The sequence below is a fragment of the Ostrea edulis genome, chromosome 4 (genome assembly GCF_947568905.1).
Source record: "Ostrea edulis chromosome 4, xbOstEdul1.1, whole genome shotgun sequence".
Taxonomy (NCBI): domain Eukaryota; kingdom Metazoa; phylum Mollusca; class Bivalvia; order Ostreida; family Ostreidae; genus Ostrea; species Ostrea edulis.
In genome coordinates this window covers 40,012,821-40,035,844 of record NC_079167.1, presented here as the reverse complement: position 1 = coordinate 40,035,844, position 23,024 = coordinate 40,012,821, and the positions used below count along the sequence as shown (strand labels likewise).

At 35.2% G+C, this 23,024-nt stretch overlaps 1 protein-coding gene and 1 long non-coding RNA gene across 5 annotated transcripts in view; one reads left to right on the top strand and one right to left on the bottom strand.

Annotated features, from left to right (window-relative positions):
- Nucleotides 1–23,024, top strand: part of LOC125671160 (leucine-rich repeat serine/threonine-protein kinase 1-like) — a 134,147-nt gene that overhangs the window by 25,042 nt on the left and 86,081 nt on the right. For all 3 annotated transcript variants that reach the window (XM_048906664.2, XM_048906665.2, XM_048906666.2), the window contains 8 exons: nt 1,681–3,443; nt 5,174–5,366; nt 6,343–6,510; nt 10,786–10,931; nt 11,611–11,722; nt 12,509–12,661; nt 15,828–15,950; nt 17,275–17,539. In XM_048906664.2, coding sequence (XP_048762621.2) covers nt 1,681–3,443; nt 5,174–5,366; nt 6,343–6,510; nt 10,786–10,931; nt 11,611–11,722; nt 12,509–12,661; nt 15,828–15,950; nt 17,275–17,539 — 2,923 coding nt within the window. The remainder of the gene's footprint in view (nt 1–1,680; nt 3,444–5,173; nt 5,367–6,342; nt 6,511–10,785; nt 10,932–11,610; nt 11,723–12,508; nt 12,662–15,827; nt 15,951–17,274; nt 17,540–23,024) is intronic.
- Nucleotides 6,816–23,024, bottom strand: part of LOC125671188 (uncharacterized) — a 43,623-nt gene continuing 27,414 nt past the window's right edge. The window contains exons 4-7 of one of the 2 annotated variants that reach the window (XR_008802403.1): nt 17,774–17,885; nt 15,849–15,985; nt 13,537–13,682; nt 6,816–10,923 (exon numbers count right to left, since the gene is read on the bottom strand). This is a non-coding gene — a long non-coding RNA (uncharacterized LOC125671188). The remainder of the gene's footprint in view (nt 10,924–13,536; nt 13,683–15,848; nt 15,986–17,773; nt 17,886–23,024) is intronic. The other variant, XR_008802404.1, reaches the window with a different exon arrangement.

The window sequence follows — 23,024 nt, the reverse complement described above, 5'->3', positions numbered from 1 at the left end:
CACACGATGCTGAACATGCATATGGTTGAGAAATTATTTTTTCTTTGATCATCAAAATATGAAAAATGAAGAAAATTTTATTGAGAACAATTTCTAAATAAACATCATTTAATTGCTTATCACTGGCTTCGCTACAGGGTATTCACTTGTATTGATGTTGCTAGATCTATCAAAGCGTGATCAGTCAAGTGTCTCTAATCCCCTAACAGACCAGGAAATTTACATGGTGACTGCCTGGGGCAGCCAAGGTGTGAATGACTTATTATTTTGAGAATCACTATTGAATAATTAGGGGTTTATTACGTTTTTGTCAGAATTTTTACAACGTAATACTGAGTTCCGGCATCTTGGGACAACGTAATAACGAGGTCTATTTTATATAGGTTTGTTAAGAAATGGTTTTGTGCTTTGAAATTCCAACGTAATATGCGGACTAACGTAATAAAGGGGGAATGTAATAACGGGGTTCCACTGTATATCTATTAGATATGAAGAAAATAAAGTCTTTGAAACCTGAAATACTTCTTATTTATTGTAAACTATATCAACAAAGTTGAAAAATATTAAGTTCATGTGGTAAACAGATGATATCTGATGATTTTAGATCTTTATTTTCAAGCACTCGCTTTTTAAAATCACACTTAATTTAATCAAAATTATTTATATTTCTTGTATTCGCTCGCCTCTTAATTTTTATCTCCAAAATCCCTCTCACCTCACTTTTTTGTTTGAAAATCCGAAGAAATATTTTACAAATTGGTGTGGCCTTATATGATTATATATTTATTTTCCTTCAATGATGTAGTTTAGATTCATATCCATTCTTTACATAAAAGGCATTAAAACTGTAAATTCTCTGCCAATTACAGTCCTCGACGTCATTTTAATTCCAAGGATAAATACATGTTGTAGTGGAAAACATTAATTTAACCTTGCAATTTGATTGAAAAAGTTAGATTATGAAGTAGCTTTCATTGGATCTTAGTGAATTGTGATAATCTTGCTGCGGTGCTTTTATGTGAGTACTGTTCATTCTGTTAAATCATCTATCTAAATTGATCACAAGAATATGAAATTTGACAGCAACGCAGTGGTAGAAACAGTTTTACAAAGCATTATAAAATTTGTGACAGATGCTTTTTGTAGAGCATTTTTTAAAGGTTCTGCATAGCAAAACAGTGAACTGCATAAAAAATAATACTATTTACCGTAACCATAGATTTGCCAATGGATTACGCATATATTGTCCTTTTTTGACCAACGTAAAACAAAATTTTTTCTCGTTACAAATTAAGAAAGTGTATTTTATTTCGTGTTTTAAAAGATGAATCTAAATATGAAGTCTGGCCAGGCCTGCGTTCAATGTTTTCAGAGAGAGGAATGAGATATAATCATTTATGATATTGGAAATGACAGGAAAATTTCAATTTGATGATATCATGATTAGGTCACTTTGGTCAAACTGAGAATAGTATCTGAGCTATATTCGATTATGAGTCAGAGCACAATAAATTTTGAAGCCAAAAAAACCCAACTGTCAATTTTAGAGACCAGAAAGAGCCATAATTTTATGTAGTTCTTTGCAGCTTGCAATAAGGGAGAGAGAATGGGGCACTTTGATATAATTATTCTCAAATACACAGCTTATGAAGTTTTATCATTTTATTTATTTATTGACAGCACTGTCCAGACATTGTCCAGAGAAAGATGGCCAATGAAAATCTAGCTCTACATGTGGCAATAGAAACAGAGAACCAGTCATTAGTCCGACTACTGCTGTATCAGGAATACCCAGAATATGCATTGGAGGACTTTAAGGATGAATCCAAACAGGTCACTTACAAGCTTCCATTTGATGTGAATGCTAAAGATGCAGTAGGAAGGAGCCCACTATTTCTGGCTGCTGAGAAGAACAATGCTGAAATTGTCCGATGTCTGCTGGATTTCTGTGTCCAGTGTGAGAGGAAGCAGAAGAGGACATATGAAGGTCGAAGCAGACAGAAAAGTGATGTGAGCTTTGAACCTGAGTTAAGAATGGAACAGTTTGGAAGTGGTTCAAAAAGTTTGCTTTCATCTTCCAATATGTATCATCCTGTGGACATTAATCTTCAAGGTCGCAATGGTTTCACACCTTTACATATTGCTGTTAGTAGCAGTTACTATGAGATTACAGACATACTGCTGAAACACAAGGCTGATGTGAACATCCAGGCGAATGACAGTGGAAAGCTGATATCCACCCTCATGATGGCTTGTAAGAGAGGAGACAGCATTATATTAGACAAACTGTTTAAGTACGGGGCAGACGATTTAGATAAACAGGTGTTTAATTATGCTGTAGAGAAGAGACCAAGGATGGTGTTCACCCTTCTTAAATACAGAACCTGTAAAGATGTGGAGAATGAGTATAAAATCAACAAAATGGATATGAGATTGCTATACAGGCAAATGTCTGAGCAGGAGGACAATTATGATGGCCTGGACTCCCTAAAATTAGATTTCAAGAAAAAGTTTCCAGTGAATTCTGTCCACATCAAATGGCAGGATCTGCAACACATTGAGACAGTGAAGGAAGATGCATTAATTGACATCAGTTGTCACCACAACCCAGAGCTGCAGATGACATCACTCAATAACCCTTTCGCACTGTTTGCAATCACCAAAATTGACATATCTCGAAATAAAATTGGATCCATGTTTCCATCAGTATTCTTCAAGCTCCCCTCTCTCCATTACTTAAATTTGTCCAAAAACCAAATCAAAAATTTCCCTGATGTCACAGACATGGACAACTTATTTGTCTGTTTAGAGGAATTGCTGCTGGATGGAAACAAGATTGAGGAGTTGCCAGACTACCTATTCGCTGTGTGTACGTTAAGATATCTTTCAGTGTCACAAAATAATCTGACAGATATACCCTCAGATATATGGGACATGCAATGTCTAGCTTATTTAAACCTGTCTCACAATCAGATTGCCTCACTACCAGAGCCTCGCCCAAAGCATTCTCGTCCGCCCTCTCAAGGAAATCCAGCCCTGCATCCAAGTAGTTACATTTATGAAGAAGATTCCATTCCATCAATGCTCTCTCTCCCCAAGACAGATGTGGAAGAAATCGAGGTGAAACATGCTCTGTCTTGGATGTCAGGAAAAGTGGTTGTGATGGATAGTGAATTTGACAGTAGCTCGGGTCCCAGGAATCGGGGACTGCAAGACCTTAATCTTTCAAAAAATAAATTGACAGAAATTCCCTTCTGGCTGTGTTGTACGTCCCCGTATATGGAGAATTTGAATTTGTCTGGAAACCAAATCACGTCCGTTGGGAGATTATTTCAGCTTCCACAGCATCTGAAAACGTTAGATCTCAGTGGAAATAATTTCCTCGACACGTTACCGTGGCAGTCTTTGGAGGATAACGACGGACTGTGTTACAGCACCAGAAGGTAACTAGTTATGTTACCCTTTTTGCTGTTTGTGTATTGCAGTACCCAAATATTAAAAAGAAGTATTTCAGCTTTTAAAAAATAATTTTCTTATCAAATCAACTATTACCAAAAAAAGCAGATGACAGTACAGTGTATATTGGTTCAAAAGTCTAGGCTTATTGATAGTGTAGTTTTAATTCTGACTGATAGTGTAGTGTTAATTCTGACTGAAGTGTAGTGTTAATTCTGACTGATAGTGTAGTGTTAATTCTGACTGAAGCGTGTGCATAGATTTGTTAAGTAAGTGGGATATATACGAAACAAATTTTATTCTAGTAAAGGAATCATCAATTCTCTATGGACAGTGTTATAAATATATATATTTCCCACCATTTTCTTACAAAGGATAAAAAATTGTCATTATTCTAAGCTGACTGGTTGTAAAAAGCATTATGCCACCTGCGTCAATCATGACCAAAATCTGATTTGTGAATTCTCTCATCCAAGCAATGCATATATTTAAGAAATGAATTTCTTTTTTGATATGATACTATGAACTGCAATGCTTCACACCGGCGTACTGCATGTAGCGCATTACCTTCACAGCTCATACCCTCATGTATTCTCAGGAATGAAAAATAAGTTTCATTTTTTGAAAATACAATATAGATGAGGGTATGATCTGTAACACTTAATTCACGACAGCATACTTTTCATGAATGCTAATGCTCTTCTTGAAGAATATCGACAGGAAGCACTGCAATTCACACTCTAATGTATATTCAAAACTGAATTGTATTTCTTACATTTCCATTCTACTCTCTAGCGTTGTTTTTGCTCTACCGTATGGGATTGGTCCCATTCAATTGGGAAAAATAGCATAAAAATAGAACAAATTGTGAATTTTCTTTATATCAGCAAATGGCATTTGATTTGAAATTAATATTGAATAAGTCATATTTGAAAGAATAAAGCAGTATTCATCATTCAGAATTCTACAAATGAACCATTTTATTTCATTTCTTAATTTTTATTTAAGAGGAAGTGAAGAAATTAGTTCACTTATACAACATAAAGCAAATTACAAGCCGTGAATTACAATGTTATAGCAGTTTCTTATTGGGCAATTTTTGCCTTAGAATTGGGGAAAATTGATAATATTTGCCATTGGGAATGGTGTCAGGTAAAATACCAATCATCTATGGGAAAAAAAGCTTCTTTCATTTTAGTCAGAATTCCCAGTCATTAAAATAGATGCTATGTTTATAAAAATTCATATGCGCATTGTTTACAATTGCAACACATTCATGAGGAAATGGTTTTCTTTACAGTTTGTAAAAATACCAAATGCAAAAACATTGGAAATGTAAATTAATATGAAAATAGTTTTGGTCAACACATGAGTCCCATGATTTCTATTTAAAACTTATGACCTAAAAGTTGACATTAATATGATTTTCTTAGTGACTTTATTTTGGTAAATAAATTTACATGTTTGTTTCCCAAATATTTCAACATGGAAATTGCAGAATTTCATAGATAGAATATTATTTAAAATTCAGAGCTGCAAATGGTTGTTGCAATACTCAGTCCATTTCAATTCTCGAATTGATTAAGATTAACTGAGCTGTCGTGTATAAATCGATCAATAATGTTTACTGGATGCTACATTAAAATTTCTGTATGTGAGAATGATATTGTTTCAGTATTTAAATGTGTTGGTCAGACCTATATTGATGACTTTGTAGTGTCCGTCCCACCAGCTCCCCGCATACCTTAAATTCGTACACCAGCTTCGTACAGCTGATGACCTGTGGACACCGGCAACACAGGATTCTGGAGCGTCTGGACACTCTGAACCTCGGGAGCAACCGGAGGCTGGTAAAAGTAGTCATCACAAAGTCAGCACACAACAGAGAGGCCAGGGCTAGTACCGACAGCGTATGTTATTGATATCCGATAGTCTGAAGAAATTGCAATTCTTTAAGGAATTTCAAAATCTGCTAATATGGACATGATAATACAGTGATCCCTCGTTATAACGCCAACATTTGTACTTTGGTAATTTGGCATTATAACGGGGGAGGGGGATATGTGTACAGCTGTCATAAGAAATCAAACAAATTTTATGTACTACATCGTGCTTTGAATGCCTGGATAATCTCGGCGTCCAGTAGCCGTAAATGACTAGTAATGGTAGGGGTATTTAATGATTTCCAGTTTTTGTTTTATGTCCAACACGCTTAGACCGGTGTATCCGCCATACTCAGATTTCAAAAACAATACTGGGTATTTGAACTCAGTTGATTATAATTTACATAACTTATTATTTGCTCCAAACTTTCAATTGATACCTTGAGGATTTATAGTGGATAATTGCCTAAGCCTGCTCACTGAAATTGTCCTGCCATTGACTGGCGATAATTAGTGGGCGTGATTATAATGGTAATTGACCAAATCGTACCTGTAAATAGGTTGGCGGATGGCGGTATGCAGGGGATGGCAATATAACGGGGTTTTACATAGCGAGGAAAACGGGACTTTGAAATTTTTTGGCGATATGCAGGGGTGGCATTATAACAGGGGGCAATATAGCGGGGGATCACTGTACATGTATTTACAAACATAAGTCTAAGAATGTTTTAAGGGATATTGGTATTGCATGATAAGAAGGATTTTACAATTATAGTGTATATAGGAAAATTCTTCAGCACTTTTTATTTTAAAAACCACGTGTGTAGGAAAAGGATTTGAAAGTCTTCTTCTGAAGAACCACAAGAGCACAATAGGTGAATAATATTCAAGAGTCCGTTTGTAGTGTAGATGCATGGTTAGGGGGTTGCCATAATTGGGATTTTTTTTTAATTTTACATTTGAGAGTGAATGATGTGGCTTTTGAACTTGTTGTTGGTTACAGTTTAGCTCGCTGAGTTCTAGTATGGATGAGGAGAAGCTGCAACTGCTGTTTCCAAATCTAACCAGCCTGGACCTCAGCTTCAACAGCTCTCTGTCAGAGATACCCTCAGAGATTGGCAACCTCAGTGCACTAAAACGACTGTCTCTCTCCTTCACAGGAATCAAAGAGGTTAAATCTTGTATTGTTATTCAGCTATGATACTTTACATGAAGAGTTTTCATAAAAAAAAATTCTGTTTCTAAAAGTACTGTACATCAAACAAATATGACTCAAAACGGAGGTCTGGATATGAATTTTACAATTTTATTCATTGGATGTCTTGAGATGCCTACAGATGGTATATACAAACACACACACACACACACACACATGCAAAATGCTGTTCTTGGTTTGATGTCAAAGTTAATTACCTAAAGGTCACAATCTTTTCACACTAGAGGACCTTGGAATTAAATTAGAACAAACACTATATGTATTATGCCAGTGTTTTATTAGTACAAATTTTATCCTGAACGCTATGCACATAAATGTTTCTATTTACAAACAAAAGTTATAAGGTAGACCAAATTTCCTTTGATGATTTTAGAACTTATCACATTGTTATTTCTGTCATTGTTGTAGACTTAGATTTTAAGGACTTTTCATTTATTAACAGTGATATATTAAATTACATAATGACATAAAATAAAGAGGGGATGTTGGATCTTACAGGAAAGAAAAACATTTTCTCAATATTTTCCTTTTAAGTGTAGAGCATTTAAAATGGTATCAAGAGGAGTAACAGTTTGAAAATACAGCTGAGCCTTATTAATCCGGACACTTTGGTTCCCAGCAAAATCGTCCTGATAAATGAAACATTCGGATAACTGAATCGCATATTTTAGATCTCCACATACCTAACTAATATGCTTACTTTATTGATGTGTAGTGAATTAAACACATTTTATGATTTAACCATTTGCTTTAGTACATGAATCATAATAATGTTAACATTTACATGCATTTCAAAGCTCTAAAATGTGAAATATACGTGTGCAGTGTATTTGCATATGCTTACATTGTACATGTATATTAGCACTACAAATAAATATACAAAACTATTGCATGCACTAAAAACAAATGTTAAGCACTATATGTAACTGAAAAATAAATCAATTAATAGTAACTAAACATAATTATTTACACTTCACACATTTTATCACACTTTTACTTCTTAAGGAAGTCGGTCATTTTCATCTGTCGGCAATCACAGGTTTGGCAGTCTGACAAAACAGTCGCCATGGTCCACTGTTGATCTAAGAATTTCCTGAGCTCGTAACATTACGAACTACTACTGCTTCATGCACACTTATTATTTTTATGCAATAATAACGGAGCAAAACTCGTTTGAAACCAACATTCGAGTACATAAAGGATTTAGTTATTATTTTCATAATATGGTAATTTTCTCACTTTACCTATTGTTGTACGCCAGTAGGATAGGTACTACCAGACTCAGTAACCGAGTCAAGCCAGGCCGGTAGGATAGGTACTACCAGACTCAGTAACCGAGGCTAGCCAGGCCGGTAGGATAGGTACTACCAGACTCAGTAACCGAGGCTAGCCAGGCCTGTAGGATAGGTACTACCAGACTCAGTAACCGAGGCTAGCCAGGCCGGTAGGATAGGTACTACCAGACTCAGTAACTGAGGCTAGCCAGGCCGGTAGGATAGGTATTACCAGACTCAGTAACCTAGGCTAGCCAGGCCGGTAGGATAGGTACTACCAGACTCAATAACCGAGGCTAGCCACGCCGGTAGGATAGGTACTACCAGACTCAGTAACCGAGGCTAGCCAGGCCGGTAGGATAGGTAGGATAAGTACTACCAGACTCGGTAACCGAGGCTAGCCTGGTCGGTAGGATAGGTACTACCAGACTCAATAACCGAGGCTAGCCAGGCCGGTAGGATAGGTACTACTAGACTCAGTAACCGAGGCTAGCCACGCCGGTAGGATAGGTACTACCAGACTCAGTAACTGAGGCTAGCCAGGCCGGTAGGATAGGTACTGCTAGACTCAGTAACCGAGTCTAGTGATGATGACTTCTACCCAGAGTTTAAAAAACCCAAAACAATAAAGCTCTACAACATCGTATCAAGAATCAATTGTAATCAGGTACATTCTACATGCGTGGCATTTGATACATTAAAAACTTACTACATGTACATACACACATATTTCACTTCAATCAACAGTATAAAGTCCAGAATCTAGTACATATGTATAATATACACTCCTTTGATTTGAATAAGTTGATATCAATTTACGAATAAGTACATCTCATAATACTACATCTAATAAAAAACATATTAAACTAGTTCTAATTGTAACGGGGACCGTTACATATGTTCCCCAAACCTCCCCCAATTAAAAAATGATGTTCTTGTGAATCTCTAGCAAAAAATCATTTTATTTTAGTCTTTAATTACATGTAGTACGTTCAATATGGTCATTTCAGTACCAAAAAATGAAAGAAAGCGTTGCACGCGCATACACGCGCACGCGTGTATGATTCCGAATTTTTGTTGATGTCGTTCAACAGGCATGCGTATCATATACCCACAGTGTGAATTTCATAACGTTTCCATCAAATATAAGGAAGTTATAGCGATTTTAAAATCGTCCAATCAGAATTCAGCACACGTGCATGCACGTGCTGAGCAGTAATTCTAACCTCAGCAATTTGTAAGGAGTACCAAGACACATCTAAACCATTAATATCAATAGAATTTGATGAAAAACAAAAACATTATCGTCCTTTAAAAATTGAACATTTGAAAAACGTTGTATGCGCGTGTGCGTTGGCATTTTTTACACCAATATATAGATACTCATATTGTCTACGTATGCTGTGAATATCATCTCATTCGCTTCATAAATAAGATAGTTACAAACGTTTTAGTATTATCCAATCAAAATGAAGCGCACGTGCATGCGCGTGCAAATTGGTAATTTTGACCATGCAAATCAGTTAAGGGTCTCAATATTTACCTATGATAAGAATTTCAAGCCATTTCAATGAACAACAAAAAAGTTAGACTGATTCCAAAGTTAGTGTACAAATTTTGTAATGCGCGTGCACGCGCATGCGTGCGCGTGCTGACAAAATAACTATTATTTTTCATATGTACAAATGATATACTATCATCCTATATAGGTTTTATATCGCTTCCTTTAATATTCTGATTTTCCACTTTTTGTACCAAAATTGCAATGCACGTGCAGATAAAATGACTATCACTATGCACATCTACAAACGCTATACTATCATCCTGGAAAGTTTCATATCGATCCCTTTTGTAGTTTCTGAGAACACTACCGGACAAAAAAGTACCGGAGAAAAAGAATAATAATAATAATAATAAGAAACAGAGTAAAAACAATATGTTCCCAAACTTTGTTTGGGGAACATAATTACGGCATATTTTATTGATATTTGATTTATTAATACTATTAAGCTATTGATCAAGACTAAAATGATACAGATTTATTTACAAAATTCAATGCTACATGCAATATAGATTCAGTGTGCAAAAATTTTCAATATGCTGTCTCGGTTGGCACGTGCTATTTAACTGACACATCATCACATACCACCTGACCCAATTTAAGCGATCGAGCTAGGCATTGACAGGGTACAGGTAATTGCTTTAATTAGACATTGGGGCTTATGTTTTTAGCCTTGCTAAAATTGTCTGAGACAGACCTTCTCCCTAAAAATTACTGCCCAGATTAACAATTAAATTACAATTTTCAATGCATTTCAACGTTTTGTATTAAAAAATGACCATTCAGATCCGGAATGTGAATTCCTGGATTAATGGTGCAAAATAACGTGTGAAAATTCCATTCTCCAGAAAAATCATCCAGAAGATGAAGCGTCCGGATTACAGAGGCTCCACTGTATTTTGTAAATTGTCTACTCTCTGTTATGTTAGCCATACCGTTATTCACATAGTCATACAGATGATTTTTGCTGTAATTTTGTTCTCCTGGAGGTAAAAATCAATACATTTAAAATTTTTAGATTAAGGAGTAAAGTGAAATATTTTACTACTTCAATGATTCCATACAAAATGTAGACCTCTATCATTCACAGTCCATATTGTCGTGTTGTTACAACTGTAAGCAAAAAAAAGGAAAGTGACACCATGACTTGCATGTTTCTTATGTGAATATACATATGGTGCATATCTTCTAATTGGTTTGAATTATGACAAGAATCCGTCATTAAGACATCTTCAAACACTAGATAAGTTTTTCATGGATTTTCCTATAAAGGTTTCGTAAATGGACATTCTGATCGTACACAGTTTGGCAACTTGACATTTTAATTGTACATGACTCTATAACTGAACATGGTTCAATAGAAGAACATTCGGACATTTAATTTCTATTTTGTAGCTGCCTCCAAACATCGGTAAGCTGAAGAGTCTGTTTACGTTGGAGCTGGAGAGGTGTAATCTGGAGGGACCCATCCATGACATAATGCACGGATCTCACAAACGCACCAAAGACATACTGGGATTCCTGCTCTCCATCCTAGAGGAGTAATATTAACATCAAACCTTATTATAACATTAAGTATTAATTAGATATATAGGGATTATTAAACGTTACATTGTAGATAAATGAGATGTGCAATAATTTCAATTAGAGATTACATTCCATATAAATTAGATTTATGATCATTACTATTGGATCAGCTGAATATTACATCATGCATAAATATGCAGTTGTTACAATCGGATATATTACAATGCATATGAATCATAGTGATTACATTTACTAGATATTTCATTATATATGAAAAATATATGGTGATTACAATTAAATGTTACATTGTATTTGAATTGAAAAAGCAATGGTTACACTTATATATCATATATATATTGAATTTACAATGATTGCTATTATATGATTGAAATATACAATGGTTACAATTATTCATCCAATGAAAACTCGCGTCTCTAATAGCTTTTGACTATAGGTCTTGCAATTGGAAGATTGCTTGGCCTTTTCCTTCAAGTCAAGATAAAACAGAAAGGCAGAGTTACAGATCATATATTAAAACAATTATTGACATTTTTTCTGGTCAATACAATGTTTTAGCTAGCCTCAAAGTACAATATTCACCTTGTGTATTGGGTTCAGTGAATATTGTACTTCTCAGGTATTTTAAGAATCGTCAGTAATTGTACATGATATATTGTGTTTTATGAACTGTAGGGCAGAGGATTACAACTGCATGAATCTTATGTTTGTTGGAGTGCATAACATTGGAAAGACAATGCTGCTAAGAGAAATAAGAAAACATAGCAAAACTACTCAAAAAATTACTGTAAGTATGAATCATATACTGTACATTCCTTATTTTATGCGTGTACTTTTAATATGGTGAAATGACTTGTATACATGTATATCAAATCGCTTAAACATGAATTTGAGTGTCGTCTGTTAATCATGAGTTCTTGTATGTATTTTAGCAACAGAAAATTAAAAGCGAGTAATTTTATTTTGTGAGTGATGCCTCTCGCGAATTTACGCAATAATAATCTCCTCGCTTATATTTAGGAATCTCCAGTAGTTGTTTAAAAAAGGAGGATTTTTCAAATGTTCTGGAATGGTTAATGCTGAGATAGCAATAAACCGGCTATAACCATTTACTATTTATGTTGTTACATTTAAATGTTCCGTTTATGGAATACATATTATTTTTATGCCCTTTTTTTCCTTTCAATGATTTTATATATCTGGAAATTTACATCTTTCATATGAGCATAATCCTACATAAAAATTAAGAATAGACAACTCTTGCTGAAAACTAGGAATCAAACTGTCTTAATTGTCCATTATTATGTTTGTAACAAATTTGTAAAAACTTAAGGAAATGCAAATTACGAAATTCATGTTTCCTTGGTCATGAGTCAAAGTCAAAGACTAACATTTGTGACAGTTGTACTTATATACATAAAAGTAAAAAAAGGAAAGAGGGGTGTTAAAAAATGTCTAGAATTAGTAGTTTTAAGAAGTATTTAGCAACGGGTCATCTAAGAATCATGCAATATTGAAAATAGTTAACATTTTTTATTTACTAGATTAGAAAAGATATGATATATATTTTCAGCATTTCAGCCAGAGGATTGACCAGGCAGCCACAGGAATACGACATGATGGCGGGACTCTTTCCACTGTTGGCATTGACATCAACGAAATTGTTGTTGGAGAAAAGTGGTCAAAAGGACCAGTGACATTCCGTACCTGGGATTTTGGTGGTCAGGTAAATGATTTGAAGACATTTCTTAAAGGTACATGTGTACTAAGAATGATTTTTATGCCCCTGTAATCAGAGATTCTGGGGCATATAGTTTTTGGTCAGTCCATCTGTCTTTCTGTTTGTATACCAAAACTACCTTGCCCATAACTTTTAATGGATGGTGATTGGGCTTTTATATCACACATGTGTATTCCTTGTGACAAGACCTTTCTTTTAATTGATACCAACATTTTTGACCTTGTGACCTTCACCTTGGAGTTTGACCTACTTTTGAAAAAACTTTAGTCTTGGTCATAACTTTTGAATGGTTAGTGATAGGGCTTTTATATTTTAAATGTGTATTTCTTGTGACAATACCTGTTTTTAGGTAGCAAAATTTTTTACCTCATGACCTTGGAGTCTGACCTACTTTTGAGAAGCTTTAATTTTGGTCATGACATTGAATGGTTAGTAATAAGGCATTCATATTTCACATGTGTTTTCCAATTGATAAGTCTTGTTTTGGTACCAAACTTCTTGACCTCATTACCTCCTAGTTTGACCTACTTTTGAAAAACTTTAACCTTGGTCATAACTTTTGAACGGTTAGTGATAAGGCTTTCATATTTCACATGTGTATCCCTTTTGACAAGACCTTTCTTTTAGTATCAAAATTGTTGACTTTTGATCTTGACCTAGGAGTTTGGCCTAATTTTGAAAAAAATTTACTTTAGCCAAAACTTTTGATTGGTTGGTGATAGTGCTTTCATATTTCACATGTGACAATACATGTCTTTGGGTATTATAATTACTTTGCTGCCATTAGTGTTTCACAAACACATCCTCTTAAATCTCCAAACTAATTTGAGCATTGCGCTCAAAATCACACGGCCTCTCACCTCTGTCGGTGCGGGTTCGAATCCCGCTCGCGCTGGTAAGTGAGAAAGTTTCCCAGTTTACTTTTGGAAGGTTGGTGGTCTCTTCCCAGGTACATTGTAACTGGGTTCTCTCTTCCACCAATAAAAAACTGGGCACCACCAGATAACTGGAAAATTGTTGAGTGTGGCGGAAAACATCAATCAATCAATATGATTAATTTATCTATAATGGTGATATATAATGTGCAATGTAAACTACAGTAAAATATCTGTATCGAGAATATGGTTTATCTCAAATACCCCGGTTGAGTCAAAGTCGACTGCCGGTCCCGGCCATTATCCCTATATAAATGATTTTAAAAACTTCTGATATTTCGAACATGGTAATCTCGAATACCCCGCTTATGTTGAAGTATTTTCAAGGTCCCATGCCCTAAATTCACCAGTCAGGGTTTATCTCGAAGTGCAGTCAATTTTCCGCTCTGCTTACCATACCTGGCGTCGGAAGTCACAAATTCACACCTGCGGCTACACCAATTTTAATTAATGACCGCTAATCCACGCTCGCCTTTTCCGAAGTAGACCAAGGTCACAATAAATGGTTCAACAGCGTGGGTGATTAGTGAAGCCTTCCAACATTACGGATTAAGTCCACCACCAATTATGAACTAACACACCCGATTCCAGGGATGGTGTTTTGAATGATACACGCTATATCATAACATGTTGGTTAGATAAACGCACAAAATCGTCGAAGTGTGCTGGAAGGTATTGCTCACAATAACGATAATGTATTTAATGATACACGCTTCATCATTAAAACTAGGACAGAGAAAACACAAAATTTTATTTAATGAACATTTAAAAGTTTTTTTTTTTTTTAAAATCCGTCTTTTTTGTTTCTTACATGATGGGTTCTTTCACTACAACGCAATAGCTACATCCCAGTCGAGCCTAGACATTAGTAAACTTAAAGTAAGCATACAAGCATGATCATCTAACACATTGTGAATTCTATGGGATGTTTATATATATTAAAAAACCCGAAATGTTTGTCTTTGAAGTTCCGCCATATCAATTTATCAACTATAAGAAACGGCAACAGAGTTGTTGTTTATAATGCAAATCTCATACTATGCATCAAATATTCACCTTCAAAAAAAATATTCAAGATCGATTTTGGATATCTCGAACCTCTGGATATCTCGAAGTTTTTTCGAGGTCCCTCGGACTTCAAGATAGAGATATTTTACTGTATTTGATTTCATCCTAGTTGAAAGGAATAGGTCAACATTTTTAGTTCATTCTTGATTAATTTAACTTTTGACATCTTCGGTTGGCCTTATTTGTATAATATATGTATTGCACGCGCGTGTCCATCATCGTCATGGAATAACAATTGCACATTCTTAACTTTTTGGTAAGTACACCTTAAGTTTCCAATTCTTTTCAAATTTGGTATGAGGCATGTTTCGGACAAGGGAGACATAAATTGTAAATTTCAGGACTCCTGCACCCATGGGACAAAAACTACCAAAATTCAAACAGTTTTTTAAAAAGTACACAATTCATCTGTAAGAAAAATAAATACATTAGTCAAGTAGAGCAGGAAGGCCTCTACTAAAATTGTAAATTTCACGATCCCCGGGATAGAGGTTCTGACTCCAGGGCATGGCCAAAATTGGCATATAGTGTTTATGTGTAAAACATGATACTGAATTGAAACTAAATAGATATCATTATGTAGCATTTTATCAAAATTGTAAATTTCATGATCCCAGGGGTAGGAGTTTAGTTTCCAGGGTGGGGCCAAAATTATCAAAGACTTCTTTAATTTTGCTGATACTATATAAAAGCTAACTGCATAATTAGGAATAGCAGAAAGAGATGTACCAAAAATGTGATTTTCGCGACAGTCATATAATGTTAATATAACATATATTGTGTAAAGCCTTTTTATAAATATGGGTATTTTTGGGGGGCATTTATGGTTTTTAAGAACCCATCTTGTTTTATACTGCTGCTGAATATCAAATGCAGAACAGGAAGATTGTCAAAGATTTGTAAGCCCTTGGGACTATTGCATGATACTCTTAACTAATACTCAGGTGACTGACAAAGCCTGTGGGCCTTTTGTTTTAAAAAAAATATTTGAAAATACATGCATGTTGCTGCATAAAATTCTCTAGTGTAACCTCTATAAATTTTTATCAGTGTTGTATGACACTATGGATTATTAATTTCTTTGAGATGCAGATGCTATCATTCGGAGGAACCCTTTATTCACATTTTCTGTTTGTTTCTCCTCACAGAAAGAATACTATGCCACACACCAGTATTTCCTGTCTCCAAGGTCCCTCTACTTGGTTATGTGGAAGTTGACAGATGGAGAACAAGGCATCCAGACAATATGGCAGTGGTTAGTCAGCATACAGGTCAGGGGTCAAGTAGAATATAGTTCTTTAAGGTGCTATGTAAAATAACAATGCTAATGTATATTGATATTATCTGGATGTATTCCTACCAGTTTAAAACAGGGGTTTTTTTTGTCTTATGATCTCTACATTTTTACATTTACATTAACAAATATTAAGAACTATAAAGTGGTTATAAAGAATTTCGGACATTGGCATTTATTCACCTTTCGGTGTGCATTTTAGAGTCTTAGCATTATTAATTTCACCTTCTTGGACGGAAATCTTTTTCATTAATGCACATAGCGCATTGATGAAGTTTTCTGTCCAGTTTTCCCTATGATAATGCCATCAAGAAAAGAATTATAAGATTTATTTCTTAATTGAATTTGACTGTGTTTATTAGTTTGCAGAAATATGTTCATACATAGTGATTAATTTGCAAAGGAAGACAAACTTTGTAATGAATCACAAATAATACAATTTATTAATGGCGTCGGTGGCCTAGTGGTTAGGCTGTCAGACTCAACTGAAAGGTCATGGGTTCGAGTCCTGGCCGCAGCAGGGCCGACGTTGTGTCCTTGGGAAAGGCACTTTACATGAATTTCCTCACTCCACCCAAGTGTAAAAGGGGTACCTGGCTATAGACAGTTAGAATGTTAGTGCTCTAGCGCTTGTAATGGCAGCTTGCACTGTATGCTTCCTAGGAGGCTGAGAAAGTTCTAGATTGATATAAGGTCTGGCGGGGTAATAATGCATTGTAAAGCGCTTTGAGCAGCATACGCTGGAAAAAGTGCGATATAAAACCAATTATATTTTATATTTGCTCAAATGGAATGTCAAGGTCCTCTGGCATGAAGAAAGTATGACTTTGAAATAACCTTGACACAAAAACAAGAACTGCAACATCATCAAAATCATGTATGGAACAGTTTACCGATAGACATCCGTTCGTGTGTCACTGTCAAAAGTTTTAAGACAAACCTCAAAACATATCTTTTTAGGAAATCTTATAACCATATTTTGTAATATATTCTTTTTTTTTTTAAAGTAAAGGCTGGTTTGTCGCATGAACTCGTAATGTTTAAATTGTTTTATTTTATTTGGATGTTATATTTTATGCTCTGATTAATCTTATCATGTTTTACATTTTACATTGTTAAAGCGCTTAGAGTAATTACAAATTATATAATGCACTATATAAATGCCGCACATTATTATTTATTATTATTATGTATAATATATTCTATAGCTGTTGCATACAAAATATCACATCTCAACATCTCCTGAAAAGAATCTATCCTAAACACACACATGTAAAGTGTATGCATTTATAATTAACTAGGCTAGAGCCCCAGGATCCCCTGTGATAATAATAGGAACACACAGGGACATTCTGACCAATAGAAGAACTCGTAACAATTTTCCTCCATCATTTGAGGAGGACATGAAGCAGATCATTCAAAGACAGTTCATCAAGGTAGAGGAGCCAGATAAATGTGGATTGCCAATTGTGATTGGTGACATCAATGTCAGTTGTAAAACTGGAGAAAACATCAAAGAACTGGTGCAATTCATCTACAGCAGAGTCTTCCAGCTCAGGCATCCAAGTAAGTGTTCATGTTCACAGATATTGAAACATTACCCAGAAATAAAGCACACACAGATATCTCAACTTTCAAATGTGGCCCTCTCTTGGAGATTTCTTTAATATTTTCTGAAGTTTAGCATGAGATCAAATAAAAACACAGGGGTCTGTCACAAAATATTTCTAAATTATATCTAGTCATATCCAATCTTCACAATTTTTCAGGCTGGTGTCAGAAGTCATATACAGTACTTACATTTGCAATGTTTATGCCTTTGATTATTCTGCAAATTGTAATGATAGCCATTTCCTCATGAATGCGCTCCAGTTGTAAATATGCACATATGGATACAGATAACCTGGGAAGTCTGATAGAAATGAAAGTATACTGTAAATATAAGAAATAAGCTTCATTTTTGAAAATACATGAGGGCTTTATGGTGGCATACATTTCATAAAATGTGTTAGCGCTTCCTGAAGGATGCCAGCATGAAGCTTTGCAGTTCATACCATCATGTATTTTCAAAAATGAAATTTATTTCTGATGTAACAGGTATAAAGGTGACAGGCTCAACTGCAATGAAAACAGTTGTATCATTTTTAACACAGGTAGATCAGCTATGTTGTGTTGAATTCCTTCAGCTATGGAAACATTTCAATCTAAAAGTGCTTTAAACTGTCAGTGTATGCTAACAAGTTTTATAAGTGTTCATTTCACCATCGAAATTGTCTAGGTCATATAACCAATTTGTCTCAACGACATACCTGTTTCCCTCATTCCAATAATATGCCATATTGGATTGCGTTTTAGACTTGCAGAGGACCCTTGATTTTGATGTACAAGGAAAGTATCGTCGACTGCCCTATTCCGGTGACTGACCAGAATCGGTGACCTTTTATTTACGTGTGCGCATGGTCGTTTCCGGGTGTAGATTGCATCATCAATTTCGCCATAGTGTTTGCAAACATATATAGAGTACGTACGTCTTAAATTTTTTTCCGAAAATGAACCACTAGAAGGAGAGTATGCAAAAATCAACACAAGCACCCCAAAAATAAGCCCATTTACTTAGTACTTTTTCAAGCAAACCTTCAAATTAATATAAAGTATACCAAAAATCAAGAATTGACATTTAATTGCACATTCCTCTTATATATACGTTTTAACAGTTACAAACTTTTGGCAAACCTATATTAACAATGGTCACCGAAATAGGTGACGTCACCGTTTTAGGACCACAAAGTGACATGTTTTTTGTTTATACGAAAATATATTCAATTAATGTACCAATGAATTTGAAATTTTTGGATGAAAGTAAAGGAATTTAATTACTTTAAAGGTAGGTGTATTGTTTATTCATTTAATCTAAGTGATTAATGAGAAAATAACGCTTTATCACTAAGGTCACCGAAACTGGTCAGTCGACGATAAATCCAATTTGTCAAACTGTACAGTTTGCAACTGCTGAAACATGCATATCCTAGAATCACATGTGAAATTCACATGAACAGTTTACATTTCAGTGATTCACATGAAATTCACATGTATTTACATGAATTTCATATGAACAGTAATTCATGTGAAATTCACAATTATTTTCTTGTGAATTCACATTTGATGCTCTTTTCACATGAAATTCATGTTAAAAATTTATGAATTTCGCGTGAGGCATATTTACCTGTGTTCATTGATGTCTAGCTGTCAAAAACCTTTAAAAGAAATTTAACCAAAACCTTGGTCATATCTTTTACACCTTTCATATTTGGTATGTGTATTCCTTTGACACCTAAATCTTTGACCTTGTGACCTTAACATTGACCTTTGACTTGGTACCACTTTGTTGTAGTCCGGGGGCATCAGTATTTCACAAACACATCTTGATTTTTTTATTTATTTATTATTTTTTGCTGTTTGTGTAAATAAATTCATGAATTGAAACAGCCATGGGTGTTATTTGTAGATGGCCTGACTCATCCATGGTACAATTATTTTCTGCTAATTTACAGGAATGGCGCTTGAATTAATCTGTTACGTATTTCGTAATTTAAGGAGTGTTTTAATACACACATCAAGCAAATTAAGAGTGGTAATTTCTACGCAATGACAAATATTTGGAGCAACCCACACATGTTAAATGTCAGTGCTAGATATTACCACTAACAATGACGTACATTGTAATTGCATAAACAAATTATATCATGTTTGTAAGAGAACTTGTTAATTATATCCTAGTATATTGATTGCAGGGGGTATGATGATTCTATCAACTTTAAAGAAAATTTTGAAAATCTGTATTCAGTATCTTTCATCATGAAAATTTTAGATACCAAACTCTAATTTTTTAAAAAGAAATATTGACAGTCCGCACTATATACTGTAGATTTGAGCTTGCCTCTAACTTTTATACATGTACTTGCTGGTGCATGTTTATCAGACTTCAAATCCTGATGACATTCAAGATTCATGTTGCTTTTGAAAGCCAAAGGTCAAGGTCATTATCGCACTAAATACCTATTGCGGCCATTCAAAGCTTCATACTTATAAACTATATCAAATACTTGCATATTTTTACTTTATGAATGCAAGCGTGCATAATTTTCCAAACTGAAACTTGGCCATACGCATCTTTGATGCGATTTAGCGTTTTTTTAGTATAACATCTCAGTAATACCGACCTGTAACACTTTTGGCCTTCGGCACCGGAATTTATACAGCTATACCATCATATGAGAAGAATATGCAATAAAGAACCTTCTTTGTGCTTATGGTTCTTTTGGCTACTACAGGCCTTCTACCATGTTTAGTTAGCCATATTTTGTTTCTATTTTTATACTCCCCGCAACAAGTTGTGGGGGGGTATACTGGAATCGGGTGGTCCGTCTGTCTGTCCGTCCGTCTGTAGACGCAATGGTTTCCGGGCTCTAAAGCATTATCCTTTCCACCTACCGTCACCATATCATATATATGGACTACCGATAGATGAAGATGTTCCCTATCGATTTTAAGGTCAAAGGTCAAGCGCACTGGACATCGAAGTAGCAATATGGTTTCTGGGCTCTAAAGCCTTATCCTTTCCACCTACAGTCACCATATCATACATATGGACTACCCATGGGATGAAGATGTTCCCTATCGATTTTGGGGTCAAAAGGTCAAAGGTCAAGTGCACTGGACATCGAAGTAGCAATATGGTTTCCGGGCTCTAAAGCGTTATCCTTTCCACCTACCGTCACCATATCATACATATGGACTACCCATGGGATGAAGATGTTCCCTATCGATTTTGGGGTCAAAAGGTCAAGCGCACTGGACATTGAAGTAGCAATATGGTTTCTGGGCTCTAAAGCCTTATCCTTTCCACCTACAGTCACCATATCATACATATGGACTACCCATGGGATGAAGATGTTCCCTATCGATTTTGGGGTCAAAAGGTCAAAGGTCACATGCACTGGACATCAAAGTAGCAATATAGTTTCCATTTAAATTCTTTAACAGCTTTTTTCATCGCATGGAGATGCTGTGTTCCTACTGAAGTTTTACCTATTACCAACACCCTTTGGGAGATTGGGGTAAGCGGGGGGTATTCTTAGTGAGCATTGCTCACAGTACCTCTTGTTTCTTACTGGTTCGAAATAGTGAACCCATGTTTTGTCACCAGTAACAATGTTTGCAAATTGTCTTTGATTGAATTTGGGAAACATTTTGAGCAATTGCTTAGCGGTCTGTACTCATACCCATTTTTGGTCATCTGTCAATATATACGGTATCCATCTAGCAGAAATCTTTCGTTCTTTCAAAATACGATTTAAAATGAAATGCACCCGCGATAGCGATATGCCAACAGCTTTGGCAATATCACGAATGATGTATCTGCCATCACTTTCAATTATATCCCTGACTTTTGAGACATTTGCCTTGCCTGTTACAGTCACAGGTCGACCAGATTTTGCTGCATCTTTGACAGACTCTGTGCCAGTCAGAAATTTCTTTCTCCACCTACAAACTGTCTCATAAGATACCTTATCAGACCCATAAACTTCCCCCAATTCAGTAAAAATCTGCATTTAATTTACCAAATGACCAAGTTTTGTGTGAACTTTTTTATAAGCTCCAATTTTTTCAATATTCTCAACCTGTTTCCCAACCATTTTTACAACAGTGGTCAATGACTGGCGCTATTGAAATGACTATAAGTTTAGAACTATGTGGAGCTGAAGGCTCGTGTTTATACCGTTGGAAAGGTATGGAATAGAGCTATTCAAGAGTATCATCATCCATGAAATCGTGCAAAGCGTTATCGCAATGTGATACAATACACATTACATATTAAACAGCCCTCGTAAATATTACATGGTAAGAAATGTTCACAATTGAACTGACACCCACATGTGCACACACCTGTTCGTGGGCATACTGTCAAACATCAAAAGTGACATTTACATTGAAATGAAGTATGTCCCGTTTACTGTAAAAGTGTTTATTACACAAGCCTAAGGATGAAATTTACTCAAATTACACTGTCACATAATAAGTGCGCAAATTTCCCCCACACGTATAGTTGTAAATATGTGATGTAAAATATATCTTATTCAGTTATGGTGTATTTTTCCCCCCATGTGTAATGTTCGACATTGGAAAACACGTTCTTGACCCTAGTGTAAATAACCACTATTACAGTATTTATAAATTTTCATTGGTGTCACAATGGGTGACAGAACTAAGTAGGATGGAGACTATAGTATAAGGAGGGAGGGGGGAAGGGGGCAGTGATATTTTTTTTCAACTACCACCCCTCCGTTTGAATTGGGAAAATTAGGGACATATTCGTCAAATTGGAAAAAATCATTTATAATAAAGATGCATAAAATAATCAAATAGAAGGAACGACAAATGTTTTCTTTCAGATTTGATTTAAAATCATAAAATACATAATTTTTTAACAATAAATTCACACCTTGTATAAATATTATTTATTTTTTCTTAGACTTACTTATTGTCTAATTTCATAAATAAAACCAGCCAATTTACCAGCATTTGGACTTATAATCAAGTAAACAGAATGTCTCTCCTGCTTGTGTTTTTCTGATTGATTTAACAGAATCTGGCTTGTGGATATGTAACATGTCCACTAGTTCAAAGTCTGAATTGCTTATTAGAGGATGAATGACACAAAATGTATAAGTGCAAGATTTATTGAAGATTTACTGTGGCTGATAATTGTAATTACAATGGAAACAGTCCCAGCTACCCAATGTTTGATATACATACTACATGCCAACATACTACATACAAAGTCTCGTCAGTCAGATAGCATATCACAATTTTACACAAAATACCATTACACTCAGGTGCACACAACAGTCCAGGTGTCTAAGTGGGAGAGTGGATGGTATGGCCGTATTGTGAATCTGAACCAGGGGAGATAACTGGATACCTACATAACAATGTAAAACGGGCAAACTGGTGGCCCCGTGGTACTCACAGGCACCGGAAGTCCAAATGC